Below are 17,839 nucleotides of genomic sequence, written 5' to 3' on the forward strand. Positions count from 1 at the left end.
GAGAAATTATTTGAACTTTGTTCTATTCATTCCATCTTCACCAAACTTCTCCCCTCCCCTATTCATCTTGGTCTTTTTGGTGGAAACAAAATGTTAATTTGATTAAACATACACACAGTAAGTCATTGCTGCATTTAAGGTGTGACAATCATCAGATAGTAAATTTTGGTAGTGTCCTCATGTAAATAATATTAGAATTATTAATGCAAGACAAGATAATGTTGGTACAGAAAACAACTATAAGTTTTTCCTTTTTTTTCCTACATTCCTTCTGTAACAAAGTAAGTTTTTGGTTTGTAACATTCCTCTTCCTCTCTCTATAATATATATGAAAGTTTATGACACAGAATCACCCTCTAAGACTACAGTTGACCTTTTAACTGTATGGATCCACTTATACGTGGATTTTCTTCTGCCTCTGCCACCTGGAGACAGCAGAACCAACCCCTCCTCTTCCTCCTCCTCAACCTATCCAACATGAAGACAATGAGGATGAAGACCTTTATGATGATCCACTTTCACTTAATGAATAGTAAATATATTTTCTGTTCCTTATACTTTTTTTTTTTTTTTTGAGACAGAGTCTCACTCTGTTGCCTGGGCTAGAGTGCCGTGGCATCAGCCTAGCTCACGCAACCTCAAACTCCTGGGCCCAAGCAATCCTACTGCCTCAGCCTCCTGAGTAGCTGGGACTACAGGCATGCACCACCATGCCCGGCTAATTTTTTCTATATATTTTTAGTTGTCCAATTAATTTCTTTCTAATTTTAGTAGAGACGGGGTCTCGCTCTTGCTCAGGCTGGTTTCGAACTCCTGAGCTCAAACGATGTGCCCGCCTCGGCCTCCTAGAGTACTAGGATTACAAGCGTGAGCTACCGTGCCCAACCTTTCCTCATACTTTTTTAAAATAACATTTTCTCTTCTCTAGATTACTTTATTGTAAGAATACAGCATATAATGCATGTAAGATACAAAATATGTGTTAATTGACTTTGTTATTGGTAAGGCATGTGGTCAACAGTAGGCTATTAATAGCTAAGTTTTGGGGGAGTCAAAATTATACTCAGATTTTCGACTGCATGTTGTGGGGTGGCTGGCATCCCTAACTCCCACATTGTTCAAGTGTCAACTGTACTTTAGAAAATGGGTTTGTGTGAGTATGTACCTACAATTGTATACTTTAAGTATACCTCTTAGATGTATAATATTTTTTAAAAAACCAAAATACTATCATGACATACACTGTTATAAGAAAAATAAAATTATCTTTTTGTGTCCTTTGCAAATACTAAGAGCGCTTTAGTGATAGGATTGCATCAAATTCTCTGTCGCTGATAACCCAATTAAATCCAGTAAAAAATGTGGTACAGTTTGGTGGTTAGGAATGTGGCCTCTGACCTAAAGTGCTTGAGTTTGAGTCCAGGCTCCAGCACTTGCTAGCTATGTAAGCTCCCTTGGGCCAGTTGCTATAGTTCTAGTAAGGATACCTAGGAGCTTCAAGGCCCAGGGCAGAAAGCAAAGGTACACTTACTTCCATATGCCTCATCTATAAGACAAGGATACTAACACTAGTAGTTACCACACAAGGCTACCATAGTTAATACGTAAAGTGCTTAGAACAGTGCCTAGCATGTAGTGAGCACCCATTAAGTATCATTTAGAAGTAGTAGTAGTAACAGCAGTAGAATGATGCTATTTTTCATGCTCTGTTATAAATACTTCTTTCACTGAAAGTGTATCTTAACCTATGTTGCATAAATGCCAATTAGAGATGTTCTCTCTCTGACAAGCCATGTAAATTCTAATACAACTATTAATATCTAGTAGCCTAGAGGCCAAGAGCAGGGAGTGAAGGTACATTATAATAATTAGGTGCTTTCCCCAAATTAAAATATCTTTACTGTCTCTGATTATCAAAGTAATACATGCTCATTATAAAACTTTCAGATAATTTAGTAAATTATGAAGAAGAAAATGAAAAATTGCTTACAAATTCCACTACCTACAAATAAACATTGCTAACATTTGTCTGGCTATCATTTCATACTTTCTTCTATGCATAAATATACATAGAATATAAGTGTATACACATATAGATGTAGATACTTATATGTATGTAGTTTGGTGATCTTTTTATACTTAGCAATACAGAGGGCATATGTCTCTATGTCAATATTACAAATTTATAATATTTTTGTTAGTGGCTATGCATTACTTCATTATGTGGACAGATCATACTATACTTAACTAATGTACTTCCTTTGTCCTACTTTCTTGAGACTTCATTTGTTGATTTTCCAGAGAGGGGCTTGATCTTTGGCTCTCATTCATCTGTAGCTCCTATAGCTGTGTATGGGTGTCTAGTAACATAAACAGTATAAAAAATTCTACTTCCAGAAAAGAATATAGATAGGTAGAAATTTTACTGAAGTGAAATCTTGTTTGGATTTGTTGATATATAACATTAAGAATATGATTTTCATGAATATAAATTAAAATTGAAAATTATTTCTTTCTATTTATCCTAAATACCCAAATCACTTAAAATTCTTTATAATATGTCCTTCTTAACATTTTTAAGGTTCTTTTGTTAAAAATACATTAAGTAAGGCATTCCGAAAACTACAGAGGGTTTTTACATCTTTAGCTATTAAAAACATCTTGATCCACTCACTCTAAGGAAATAAAGCAATCTCTCAGTTGAGGAAAGCCACCAGCTACAAGAATAAAAGCTAAAAATCTCAACAGTCATGTAGCCTTAAGCCACAAAAAGCAGAAAGAATTCTTAAAAAAGTTTTTCCTAACTAAAAACGCTTCAAATCCACAATCTGAAGCCTCACCAAACACATTCATTTCTTCCTTGAATGTGAGAAAAATTACTTTAAAAAAAATTAGCAGGTAAATGAAATGCAATGATATACTTAATTAGGTAATGATACTGTTAAAAGATCAAGAAAATGAATCTTTAAAATAACACTTCTAAACTTCTGCTCTGTAAAGCTATATAAGTGGGTATAGCACATGAAAATTGAAGTAACTAGAAAAAAATTGGGTAACTTGCTTTGTAAAAGAAACAGAGGCATTTAAGTATTGAATTTCATATAAAAATGGCTGTATTTTCATAAAGTCTCAGGACTATCTAAAGTACAATGTGAGGTACATATGCACAAAGCTGTTACAAAATTTCTCTAATGAAATGAACTTTTGAAAGGTGGTAAAGTCAGTCTAATATGTTGTTCCAGGAAGTCTTAATTAAATGTATCCTTAGTAGTTCTACAATAATGTCACGGACACACACATACATACACACACAGTTATACAATATTCTAAAAGCAGAAGAATCCCATCTTTAGTTGACTAAAGGGAATTTGTACCTTTTTGGATTAATTCCAGCAATTTTTTTGAAATTACATTTCCCACTGAACATACAGTATTGGACAACTTTCTTTGGTATGGCACTATTAAAGTCTACATATGAAGATACTTGGTTTCAATACGAGGGCATAAATTACCCATTCTTCTGTTCTCATATTTATATGGCTATAGCCTATGGGCTGAATGGTATAGTCATTTTTCTCTGCAACCAAACAAGGTAAATAAATGTGATATATTGGCATATCACCCCACCACTCTGCATATGGTGCACATTAAGGTTGTATTCATTTGCCATATGAATATAATTCCTTTTTACCACATCTACTATTAGTTACAAGCAGTAAATACAGACTTGTTTTGCTGGAACTTGAGGGCCTGCATTACATCATGGATCACTAAACATCCTGGACCTTCTGGAGAATTTCATAGACATACTTTTAATGTCACCTGAACTTGAACACTGCCAACGTCCTGCTTCAAAACGCTACTTGATAATTCTTCAAGGAAAAAAGAAAAATATAGCCTCGTCTTACTGCAACAGTGTATTCTAAAAGCGGGCCCAGAAGGGAAAGTCTTGAAGAGATACATACAAAAACTCGTGTTCTTGACAAAGAATCAGAGCAACAGTCATAGCGCAGGTATGAAAGGGATACTTGTTTCAAGCATTACTTTCATATTCAGAATCTAGTGAACAAAAGGAATGTACATTTAAAATATGATCCAAACAACTTTCCTCAACTGTAGCCTACTGAAGACCTGTGATCAATAAAATAAGAGTTTATCTCATGACCAACTGTGGTGTTTTTAGGCATATATTGGGCTTGCTTTTTCCTTAAACAACATATTTATTGTGAAGTTCCAAATCCAGGTTAGGGTGGGGCAAAAGAAGGAAGAATGTAATTTCTTTTTAAAAACTCATATGGTTCAACACAAATGTACACACCTTGACATTTGTGACCCTTAAATAATATATCACAGGCAATGAAAAACAAAGTACACCTGTCTTACCAAGTACCAATTTTCACATTTCCCAACATTAGGTCCTCAAATGCATCCAGCAGATGGTGCTCTAGGACACCTACTTACAGAGAGTAATACTTGTTTGTATTTACCTACCTTTTGGCCAGACAAAGAATAAGGATTTATCAGTAGCTTCAGTAAAACCTATTAGGCTTTACAATAAAAAGGACATAATTCCTAAATATGTGCACAAAAATATACATATGCATAAGCACATGTGCACAAAGGCAACCAGTAAATAATTCACACCTGGACATATTATGATACTACTTTTCTTGCAGATTTGATGAGTAGTCTATGTGTATATCAGTAGTATTTATAGTCATGTGGCAAGATCATTCTAAATTCATTAAAAAAAAATTTAGAATGGCTTAAAGTTAGAATTCATTTTTAATTATAGCAGGAATGTCTCATTAGGGTGATACTAGTAAAATTAACAACAGTAGGATTTACGGTAATGACTTAAGTGATTGATGAGAGTATAACAAAATGAAGTTTTAGACAGAGAAAAAGCAGGGCAGCTATGGCATACAGTACTTTAAAACACAGCTCTGTGGTCTGTTAGTGCTAGCCTTATGGTTAATAAAACCTTCTTTCTAATTAATGGTGCTGAAATATTCTTAAAGAACAGAATCTTGTTGTTATGAAAAAAACTTAAATAGTTTTTTTTTTTCAGTAGACGCCATTCCCATAAAGGAGAAAGCTGACATAGATTAACATGTCTGATTGCAATGAGGAAAAAAAAAATGCCACCTTTCAATCAAATCAAAACCAGAATGTAAGAATGGAAAACTACTTTACTGAAATACTACACACACAAGTCTATGCAAACCCTCAGTCAGCAAGCATTTGCTTCTGAAGCTAATCAACTGTGTCTTTAAAAGAAAATTACTCGGATACCTAAAAATACCTAATAAGCATTTAATTTTTAAAATCCAAGCTTATGATCTATTAATATAAAAATAGTGAATAAATAATAACTATTTTGTATATTTTCATCTTGCTTAAATAAGATCATGTCAAAGTTTAAAGTATTTGAATATCAACTGAATGCACTGGAGAACATTTTCTCCAAAATTTGGAAATTTACAGTCTGGATAGCATTATTCTGAAGGAAAATGAATTATCTCAGGAAAAGCACTTTGGTGGACAAGATTCAGTCCTAAAACACAAAGAGTACTAGGGCAAGGAGAGATGCTATGCTTCTATGTAGAAAAATGTCTTTCATTGAAATGTTCCTAGTTAATTTTATAAAAAACATCCACATTAAATAGAATCCTACGTTAATTTTTCTTCTCATTGAGAAAAGTGCATTCCACAGGAGATAACTATCACAAGACAATAGAGTCAAAAATGAAAAATTATCTGGCATACAGGAAAACAAGCCTTTTGCTATGTAATCTAGGCAGGTTTCATAAAACATTTTTGTCTTTTTAAAAGCCCTAAATTATACAATTTATGAGTTTTATCCAGTATGAATTAGCCTGATTTTGCCAAAGCAACATTATATATTAATATTGGATAACATGATATTTTGAAAAAATAGTTATACCCAGCTATCAACTTTACATATAGCACCAATATTACATTTGGAGAAAATGGTGTATGTAGGCTTAAACCCTAGAAAGTAAAATTACTACCTATTTTTATGATTTTTTAAATTAAAAAAACTAAATACCTGAATGAGACCTATAAAATACAGAAAAAGCAATAGCCTAGTCTTCCTTCATTTATTTATTTTCCCTTCAAGAAAGAAAAAGTCTAAAATCAAAAATTTAAAGTTGAGGCATTTTGTGTATTTATAGAACATATTGCAATTATATGTATATAAAAGCGTGACCACTTCTTAAAGGTCATTCATATTGTGTCTAAAAGAAACAACATAGGAACAAGCATAACCTAAAACCCCTCATCTGAAAAGCCCTGCCTTCAGCGGCTGCATCGTGGAACCATCAATGAGCCAGAGGCTTATAAAATCCGAACCAGCTTGCATGAATATTTGAAACAGTTTACACGTGGTACAAATGCCTTTGTTTTTGTTTGTCATTTTCTTTTGAAAAGCTTAGACTGTTTTTTTTTATTTTTCTATTTTAATGTGTGTAAATTCTCATTATAAGAAAAAGTGCCTATTTGTCTTTCTCCCATATTCATCTTTCAAAGCTAAAGCAAAATTAAATTGGAACATCAGACATTATAAAAGGGCCAGAAAGGACGAGGTTCACTTTGAGAAAGGTAATTTAATTTAGTCAAGATACATTACGATTTTCTAAAATTTTTATTAGATGTGCTATTATATTATTCTTTTATTTTTTTCTTTTCATTACCAGCATTACTAGGAGTTAATCTCTACCACACTGCAGACAATGAGAGGGTATAGATGAAGTGCTTTATGAAAAATATAACATTGTAATATGTACTCTAATGCCAACAAGATGGTATTTTTGTGGTGATTTATTTGCTCTAAGCATCCTGTGCTTCTGATAACACATTAAGTCAGTTACTGTTGTTGCTTTCATTTTATAGACAAGACAGAAAGACCACAGCAATGCTTGGAACTTAGATTTTTTTGTTTTTTACTACAAACTCCAGGATTTGGTCAGTCCTATGTGATTCATTTTTTAAAGGACATGCATGTAAAAAACATCTCTAGGGTGAGTTATAAGGTATTTAAACATATTTAAATATGTACATGTATCATGATATATATCATACTTTCTTCTTTCTGAAAAAGCTGAAAATTCCTAATTTTAACATATACTTACATTTCTGAACTACAACAGCAATTACATATGAGTGTAGCTAATAAGCTTTTAGCTACTTCTCTGAATACACGTTGGTAATGACTATGTATAACATAGAACGTGATTAAGTCAAGTAAGTAAAAAAAAAACTTGAATATCTAGTATTTTAGATTTCTGTATGTGCATGAAACATCTTACATTATTTTAAGTCAAGAAAAAGTTGTTCCTAAACATTTTGAGATACATAACAAAATGGTAGATTTATTATCCATGTCAAATCTAGGTTTGCCTGAGATAATTTAGTGAATCTCGGTAACTGGGTTTACAGAGACAGGAAAAAAGAAATTGAAAGTAGTCACTCATCCCAAAATGACAAGAAAAGAAGGACCAGAATGTCTTGTCCATGTTGAAAAGAACATGAAGTGTTTTTCAAAAAAATTATGAAAAACAAAATCCCTGAAATTTACATCTTAAAATTTTTATTGTAATTATGTACAAAATAGAAATATTTCTATAAATACGTGAAATACCCACATCCACACTGTCCCCCCATATATACACAGAGACTACAATTTGATTTGATCAAAGTCTGTACTAGTCAGAGGATCAAGGCATTAAGATTATTTTTCATATTTTATTCAAGTAAGGAATTCTCCTTTTTTGATTAAAATAAAAAATATATATTAGAGGTTCATTGAATAAAAGTTGTGTTTACTCTCCACATCAAACAACATCTCTAATGTATATAATAGGAAGAAAAAGCTTTGCAAAATACTTTGTATATATTTCCTTTAAAATTGTACTAGCATTTGACTAAATTTTTTGGAAAAAGGTTTTGCTTTCATACAAATATTACACGTTTAAGCACACCTTTGAGAAGTCAATCTAAAATATGATGGACTTAAACATATTCAGACCATTCCACAGTTTGATGCTGAGTGACAAAAAGAAGGACCAGCATATTCAGGTAAAGTAATCAGGAGCAACATGATCCTCCCTTAACCAAATACATTGCAACTTGCTTTAAATTAAGAAATTGTAAATATTTAAGAGCAGTTAAAATGCTCTACCTTATGAAGTAAAAATCTAAGCTACTCTTGCAGGAACTCTTCAGTGTTGTCATAATCATTTTAATTAAATTCTCATTTTTCAGGTGGTCCCTTTAATTGTTTTTTCCTACTTCTTAATGTGTTTTTCTAAAGCCATTTCTTTTCTGCAGCTGTGTGCGATTGGTTTTAATGGTAGCTGCTTCCTTTTTTGCCTTCTGTGAATTACAATTTTAAATGGTTACACATTTTTTGTTTTACTGCCTTCAGCATAGTTTCATAAAGATGTTTAAGGCTGTTGGTGAACATTTTCATTTCCCATCTGAAAAACCAAGAGCCAATTTGAATATTCCATATTGGCCTTTTATGACCTGTTTTATCTTTTAATATGTAAATGAAAGCATAATTTTGTAAAGACTGGTTTGTTTTCATGAAATTATAATTTTTATTTTGCTCTTTAAAAATATGAATTCCATAAACAAGATAATATGTGATTGCTCTTTTGATGCTATATCTTATTGTTTGGGAATAAAACACTTCTCTTTTATTTGGTGACAGCCATTTGCAACGAAGAATTAGCATTTTTGGCTCATAAGAATAACCTATAACATGAAAAATGAGATTTCATGCTTGGATTTTAATTATCAATGGTCACATGTTAATAATGGTGCCGTCCAGATCTTTCTTAAATTATAACTAAGAAATTAAAAATACTTGATAATTTAGTTTCACTCTTACCATACTGAAAAGCTAACTTCACTGCAAAATGTTATTCTACACCACTTGTAAAAGTTTACTTTAAAAAATAAATCATACTTACTGCCTGGGTTATCTCCAATCCCACCGCTTTTTCCATTCCAGTACCACAGCAAAAGGGTTGCATCACGTGACCCTGAGAGAATGTAGCAATTTCCCCCAATATATGACTCAGAACGAGTGAGGCAAGTGACGACATCCCAATGGCCAAATACCACTTGGGTCAATTTTCCTGAAATGTAAAACAATTTTCTTTAAAATTGCTATTAAAAATTAAATTTCTAGTGAACAGATAACTTGTAAGACAATGAAACCATAATAACTTAGATTCTGATCATTCAGATTTTATAATAATTTGAACTGGTCTAACCTAAATGTTTTCTTTGAATACTAACAATAACAACAAAAAAAATCAACTGAATGGTGATAATATTTTTGGAAGACATATGTTAAAACTATTTCAATGAAACTATTTGAGGACCATGATACTGTATCATTGTATTATAAATGGCAACTATAAATTACCAATGAATCATGTTTACTGATTCAAAGCAGGACCAGGAGAAACCTTTGGAACCATTTTAACACTTTCTTGAGTTACTCTACATGATTCAAAATAAAACAAACCTTAGTTGCCTTTCTGTAAAGTACTCTGTAATTCAGACTTCACTAATAAAAACTTGTCTCTGAATTACTAAAGATTTAATGTATTTCTTCTTTTTAAGTGATCTATACCAGGATGATATAAGTCACTTTAGAGAGCTTCTGATTTTTCAAATAAGGATTTACGTGGAAATTTTGATGAAAGAACTGATGTATTGTGATTCCAGTTTGAGCCAGGACGTTCTTTCTTTGTTTTAATTGTCTGAATGATGAAAATTCCTCAGGGAATGATGTTGAAATCAAGATAATGGCAGTTTAGGCCGGGAGCGGTGGCTCACGCCTGTAATCCTAGCACTCTGGGAGGCCGAGGCGGGCGGATTGTTTGAGCTCAGGAGTTCGAAACCAGCCTGAGCAAGAGCGAGACCCCGTCTCTACTAAAATTAGAAAGAAATTAATTGGACAACTAAAAATATATAGAAAAAATTAGCCGGGCATGGTGGTGCATGCCTGTAGTCCCAGCTACTCAGGGAGGCTGAGGCAGAAGGATTGCTTGAGCCCAGGAGTTTGAGGTTGCTGTGAGCTAGGCTGACGCCACGGCACTCACTCTAGCCCGGGCAAAAAGAGTGAGACTCTGTCTCAGAAAAAAAAAAAAAAAAGATAATGGCAGTTTAATAGTAATGACTGGGAATAGTGGAGAGGAACCCAGTAAACTTACTTACTGCATATTAGGCCCTCAAATACAGGAAGAGCTGTTCACATAAAGGCATCAGGAAAAAAGTAAAGCCCTCACCTTTTAGAATCTTTGTTTAACCAGAGATGGTGGTTGTAATTCACATAAATTTGCCTAAAGAATTAAATACCTGCGGCAGCGCCTCCATTCCATCCCTATAGTTTCTAGCTAACATATTCCTTTGAAATGTCTACATACTCTACAAATGAATGTCATAGAATGTCTACCCTTTAATATTCATCGTAGCTTTCTTTTTTTTAACAAATGTTCAGTGAAGCCATAAAAATATAATTCAGATGTTTAAGAAAAAAGACTACTGACCTGAAAAAAATTAATATGCCTAAAAAGTTTATGTTGAAATTGTAATACATTATAAACTTTTCAAAAGATTAAGGTCTCAAGTTTTGGCATCTCAGTGTACTTAACGTTTCAAGATAATAGTAAATGTAACTAAGAAAGTATTTACGTTAAATTTTTAAATTTTTGTTTCCTTAATAATAAACCTGAGGCTTATTATAAAGGGTAGAAATTTAGAAATAAAAAATACTGAAACATACTTTATCTACCTCAGGTGGAAAGTCTACATGTTTTCATTCATGAGTGGCAGTCATGTACATAGCCTCCTTCTAGTAAATATAAAATCAGATTCATTTCAATCCCAAATTGCAAAATTAATAAAGTATATTTTTTTCTCTTGTGCCTAAGGGGGAGCAAAGACTCAGTCAAAGCAGGTGTTTTAACTGCTGAGTGTTCAGATTGTTCACTTCTGAATTTCTTCAACCTTTTAAATCGACACCAAAACATTTCAGTTAAAAAATTAGCTTATATCAATAAAGAATATGGTAAGAAGAATTCAAGACTTTCTAGAATAAAAAAATGTTAAACAGTGAATTAAAAATGAAAAATATAATAATGTTCACTTCATTTCCAGTTTATATGAAGAACAGAGTGGGCAGGTTTAGTGGTAAAATGGATGGGGTTAAATTACACGAAGGCCTTACATAGGTTAAGACAAAAATTGGGTACCTGAATGTACTGTTATTAATAATTAGAAAACCGAAGGTTAAATCGATGTATTTTAACTAATGAAAGAAACTGAATACATCATATTGTGATGTTTTGATCAGAGCATTGTACAGTGATTTCTGCTTTGGCCTATACCAAATGCTAAGAGCACATAAACTATAGGAGTAACTTAAATAGGTTATTTAGGGCTAGGCTTATTTAAGATTTGGAATCCAACAACTCAGTGAGTTGCAGGAGTGAGGATGAGTGAAATAACTACAACTAACCAGGTACTTGAAGTAGATGGCACAGAGGAAACCCAGGGTATTCCTTATGTACTGGGAGCCTTGCAAAAACAGTTATTCACTTCAGTAACTTAATTTCCAGCTCATGTGAGGATACAGTGGAAAGATTTAGCTGTAAAAGTGGGATAGATTAAATACAGAGGCAAAATTTTCCAAGATTTACATGTTAATTCTTCTTCATTAAGTCACTGCTCTGTTTCTCCAATGTCAGTGTGAGCAAAATGTACACTCAGTCACTGTGGTTCCTTTTTCTAGTGTGATAATTGTTGCCCTAAAAATTACCACAATTAGTTATCATTCAACAAATATTTACTTGGCACTTACTAAGTGCCAAGCATTAGGCCTTCTTACCTGTATACAGTGGTGAACTAACAGATATGTTTTCTTGCCTCACAACATTTACTGTCTTGTGGGGCAGACAGACATTAAGCAATAAACACAGATATATAATTATGAATAGTGATAAGTATTATAAAAAGAACAAGTGAGGATCAGTGAAAACAACAAGGTGAATCAAATTTAGACTGGGTGTCAGGGAAGATCTAAATGTGAGAGTGACATTTTAAGCAGTTACATCTAAAGGGTTTCATATATTAATACAAATTAACTTTATTCTCTACTATTTATATTTTGCACTCAACTCTGGAAAACATTATTTTTTTAAGTTTACTTTTTCCTGTGCTGGCAGCCTTCCTCAGCAATATTTGTTATTGCTATGAGGTTGAGGTTCACTCCTCCTAAATAAATCACAGCATATAAATACCTGCTGTTCTTTCTGGTAAATTATTTTCTGATAATCTCATAAGTGTTCCTCAACCTTTATTTTTTGTTTCCTTTAATACCAGTCCACCTCTCCACACGCTAATATCAAATATTACCACAAGCACCAGAATATCCCTTTTTTGACAGAACAAATTTTCTAGTTAATGTTTTATTTGACAGCTGTGCTACAAATAAAAAAAATTCAAGCTCAGGACTCTGCACTACTGAATCTAAAATGTGGCCTGAAAATAATTCCGACTGCCGGGGGAAGGTTTTATTGTTGCCTCTGCTGTTCTGGTTGTGCCCCGAAAACATGATTTATGTTTAAAGAATTTCCTGTTACAACCCATGTTTCTCCTCCCTCCCCCCAAATCTAATAAGTGAAGGATTTTTTTTTTTTTGGCTTGTGTGCTAAAATATAATTGAATTCAACACTTGTGATATCTTTGCCATTATATATTCCTGATCATACAATGTTTCCCTTTTCTGCTAAACTTGAGGGAAAACATTTAATATTCCTATTGTCCTAAAAACACAAACATGTATTTACCCTAACTGAAATTATTTTAAATAAAACTAGCATCAGAGTTTGTATACAAGATATTAAGAAAGATACCAGGACTATCATTTGAGTTTGTTGTTGTTTTTTTAAACAAGTTTTCTGGCAAGTATAAATATTTTTATTCCACAAGCTAAGTCAGTCCCATTGAAATGATGTTTAAAATAAAGCTACTCCTTACGAAAAAGTTTTATACACACACACAATTTTTTAAAATAGTACGTTTGATTTTTGGAAAGACAGGAAAGAATGGTATCTAGTTTATTAAGTGTAATGTAACATGTCAGACATACTAGGAACTTAGTGTTACAAATTATAGCATTTTTCAAATTAAGCAATGACTGGTAACACCTCTATATGACAATATGGTATAATCCAAAAAATGCTACATTTAAAGTCAGAAGAGCCAGGTCCAAGTTCTGTTACTATTAGCTACATAAATGTCAACAAGTTACTTAAACTCTCTAAACCTCAGTTTTGTCATCTGAAAAATAGGTATAAGGAGGCCTGTTTACTTCACAGGATTATTGTGAGACTGAAACATTATCAAATAGGTGAAAGAATTTTGTAAATTCTAAAAAACCATGTGAATATAGAAATTATTTTAATTATTAGTATTATATGAAAATGAAGTTAGCTTTACCTTACAAATATTAATACTCAACGCCTTTAAAAAACAATATGGAATGTCAATAAACTAAAAAACCTCAAATGTCAAAACTGAAGATTGACATGATTTATGATTCTACTTATATGACATTCTGGAAAAGGCAAAACCAGAGAGGAGGAATAGATCAGTAGTTGCCACAAGGTTGAGGGTGGGGTAAAAAGTTGACTTCTAGCAAGCCGCACAAAGGGAATTTGGGGGCTCATAGAACTGCTCCGCACCTTGATTATGGTGGTGGTTACATTACTCTATGCATTGTCAATACTAATAGATAGAACTGTAAACCAATTTTACACGGTAAATTCTGTGTAAAATTCATTCTTACATTTAAAAATTTTAAAATAACTTTTTTAAACGTGTGGAAAAAACAATATGCAGTCTAGAAGAATATTCAAGAAAATCTTGTGAAAGGATGCAACCAGTTTAACCCAAAAGTTTGTGCAAAGAGAGAGCATGATTTGAGGTCAAATAATGCTAAGGTTATCATTATAAATGCTAAAAGAAAGGCTAAAATTCCAATTATGATTAAATCAGAGAAAAGTTATTATAATAATAAATATATTTTAGGAAAATTTATCAATTCCCATTGCATTATTAGAGAATGTTAAAGGAGCTTTAGGTTCAACAGTAATCCACCCCATAGCCTTAAACATCTAGTGAAAACCCAAATAATCAGAAAGGCTTGAATGATAATGTTCCTGGACCTACAGAATAAAGATGCAAATTATGAGAAAACTAGGTAATCAATTTCATTAAACAAAATATAAACAGAATCATGCCTAAAAACATTTCTAGGGTTTATTCTACAAACAGTACATATTCAACTATTCTTCCTTACTCTGCCATAGCTATGTTACACTACTATCATAAAAATTCACAAACAAGTTGTATCCTTATTCAAGGACAAATTCCTTAATTGTTCAATATACTATAGTTACTAAAGTAGGAACATGGACTCATACAATTTATAAAGATTATTAACAACAAGATAAAGATAATTCACTGAAAAGTATTTAATTAACTAGAAATTTCAATTAAAAAGAATTTCCCAGCTAGGCAAGGTAGCTCATGCCTATAATTCTAGCACTTTGGGAGGCTGAGGCGGGAGGACTACTTGAGGCCAGGAGTTCGAGACCAGCCTAAACAACATAGCAAGACCCTGTCTCTACAAAAAACAGAAAAATTAGCTGAGTGTGGTGGTGTGTGCCTGTGTCCCTAGCCACTGGGGAGGTTGAGGCAGGAGGATCGCTTGAGTCCAGCAGTTGGAGGTTGCAGCGAGCTATCATTACACCACTGTACTGTAGCCTGGGCAACAGAGTGAGACCCTGTCTCAAAAAAGAAAAGAAAAAAGAATTTCCCTTTCCACAACATTTAATCAAGATCCAAGTAAGATCTTTGCTTCAGTTGAAATATCTACTTTCATAATATACAGTCATGTACTGCATAACAACTTTTTGGTCAGTGATGGACTGCATATTTGATGGTGGTCCCATAAGATTATAATGGAGCTGAAAAATCCTATCACCTAGTGGTCACAGACATCATGACATGGTAGAGCAATGCATTATACACGTTTGTGGTGATGCTGGTGTAAACAAACCTGCTGCATTGCCAGTCATATAAAAGTATAGAACATACAATTATGTATGGTACATAATACTTGATAATGATAATAAACGACTATGTTACTGGTTTTTGTACTTACTATCTTATACCTTCAATCCTTATTTTAGAGTGTACCCCTTCCACTTAGAAAAAGTTAACTTTAATACAGCTTCAGGCAGGTCCTTCAGTAAGTATTCCAGAAGGCATTGTTATCATAGGAGATGACAGCTCCATGCAAGTTATTGGCCCTCAAGACCTTTCAGCGGGACAGATGTGGAGGTGGAAGACAGTGGTATTGATGATCCTGACCCTGTGTAGGTCTAGGCTAATGTGTGTGTTTGTATCTTAATTTTTAACAAAAAAGTTTAAAAAGTAAAAAAAAAAAAAAAAATTTAAAAATATAAAAAGGCTTATAGAATAAGGATATAAAGAAAATATTTTGTACAGCTGTATAACATGTTTGTGTTTTAAGCTAAGTGTTATTTCAAAATAATAAAAATGTTTAAAAACATTAAAGAGTTTATAAAGTAAAAAAGTTATAGTAAGCTAAGGTTAATTTATTATTGAAGAAAAATAGTTTTGTATACATTTAGCCTAAGTGTACAGTGTTTATAAAGTCTACAGTAGTGTACAATAATGTCCTATACCTTCATACTCATTCACCACTCACTCACTCACTCACTCACCCAGAGCAACTTCCAGTCCTGAAAGCTGTATTCATGGTAAGTGTCTTACATACGTATACCATTTTTTTCAATCATTTGTGCGTATTTTACTTTACTTTTTCTATGTTTAGATATATAAATACTTAGCATTGTGTTATAAATGCCTACAGTATTCAATACAGCAACGTGCTGTTCAGGCTTGTGGCCTAGGAGCAATGGGCTACACCATACAGCCTAGGTGTGTAGTAGGCTGTACCATCTAGGTTTGTGTAAGTGCACTCTATGATGTTCACACATTAACAAAAATCACCTGATGACACATTTCTCAGAATGTATGCCCATCGTTAAGCAACACATGACTGTATATCAATTAGTTCCAATGCATTAATATCTAATTTTAATTATTTTAAATATTCAACTATATATTTACTATAAGTTTATTTCATTCTCTATAAGTTTCTAAAATATTTTAAGGGAAACCATTAAATTTCTCAATGTTTCTCAATTTTCTGTATGCAAAAATTTATAAACATTTACTGGCTTGGATTTCCTATAATAATACTGAGCTGGGCTTGGTTTGTCTCTTACGAAGATGCATGCAAATGAATCTGTAGACTTAAACTTTCAACTCTTAACAAGAGCTCCTGTCACACATAAAATCAGTAGTCAGCTACTTTTCTTCATGATGGTATAGCTTCCAGCAAGATTCTATGCAGAATTGGGTGGAGGCAAGAAAACTACTGCTAAGAGATGTACTTAATGAGTCTTTTTAGTAAGAAAAACAAAATTCTTCTAATAATGTAAAAGTGAAAAAATATACCTATTTGTATGTGTTCTTGCCACAAGATTATGCAAATACTCGTGTATAGTATTTATATACCAGGATTTGCCTTCAAAATCAATCACTTATTTTGTAAGCATGAGCTTGGTAGACAAACCTACTATAAAAAAACTGCCTCTTAAAAACATACTGAAGCTAATTTAATAGTGGAATATATAGTAGATTATTACTTGAAAGGGGAAAACAATGTCTTCTCTTATTTTATAAATTTTAAAATTATGTAATTTTTGAAGGAAGAAGATGAGAAAGCATTCTAAGCCTCTCAATGCTACTTGTAGTAAACTTTAGTTCACTGATAAAAAAAATAAAAATTACCTGTGTCTGTAGAATAAACTCGGAAACTCTTATCCCAGAAGCCACAGATGAGAATATAGCGGTTGTCTGAAGTGATGACAAAGCACTGGGAATGCACTTGAATACTTTGGTCTAAAAGGTCAGTGATCTGCCTTTTGTGCATTCCTGTATTGCTGGCTGTGAGAATAGAGGGAAAAAATACCTATTAAACACACACATGGGCAAAGAAATCCTATAGTTTGTCCTACTGGGAGTTGGGAGTGAAGGAGGAGCAGAGACACGTTCCAAGATAAGAATACTTGATCTTTAATTTTAAGAATAGTAATATTTTAAAAACCAAATAAGAAAACATATCTGTTGCTGGAAGAATATAGGCAGCTAAATTCAACATCTCAGTAAAAATTTTGCTCAGAGGAGAGAAATAATAACATACTACAATTTAAAAATCGTATACAATTCACAGAACATGCTTTCTAGCTCTTGGGCAGGACCAAACTAGATTACAATCTCCAGATCGCATCACAGTTAGGTTTGTGTTTCTGACAATCTCATTACATCTATTGTCATGAGAATGGTTCATGTTGTGACAATCTATTACCTTTAACATTTTGTCACAAGGAAGAGATATTAGGATTTAAATGTCATATATTTGAAATATTGTAGCATCTTGTACTACTTTGGCTTTAACGGGTCTTTAATTTGACTGGATGGGAACTCCCATTCCCCCTGTTTACAGCTGCACTTGCATGTAAGGGAAGGATAGAATGACTATTTATTAAAGATTCTTGTAATTGAAAAAGTCAAAGCACAGCAGACTGCCACTTTCTTACTCCTTATTTAAGCAATAAAACAAGACAGCCTGGCA

At 32.9% G+C, this 17,839-nt stretch overlaps 1 protein-coding gene across 1 annotated transcript in view; it reads right to left on the minus strand.

The window, feature by feature from the left end:
- LOC105822942 (lipopolysaccharide-responsive and beige-like anchor protein) overlaps nucleotides 1-17,839 on the minus strand; it is a 587,311-nt gene that overhangs the window by 19,561 nt on the left and 549,911 nt on the right. The window contains exons 26-27 of the mRNA XM_012660015.1: nucleotides 16,996-17,151; nucleotides 9,003-9,170 (exon numbers count right to left, since the gene is read on the minus strand). Coding sequence (XP_012515469.1) covers nucleotides 9,003-9,170; nucleotides 16,996-17,151 — 324 coding nt within the window. The remainder of the gene's footprint in view (nucleotides 1-9,002; nucleotides 9,171-16,995; nucleotides 17,152-17,839) is intronic.

The sequence above is a fragment of the Propithecus coquereli genome, unplaced genomic scaffold (genome assembly GCF_000956105.1).
Source record: "Propithecus coquereli isolate 6110/MARCELLA unplaced genomic scaffold, Pcoq_1.0 Scaffold65, whole genome shotgun sequence".
Classification (NCBI taxonomy): domain Eukaryota; kingdom Metazoa; phylum Chordata; class Mammalia; order Primates; family Indriidae; genus Propithecus; species Propithecus coquereli.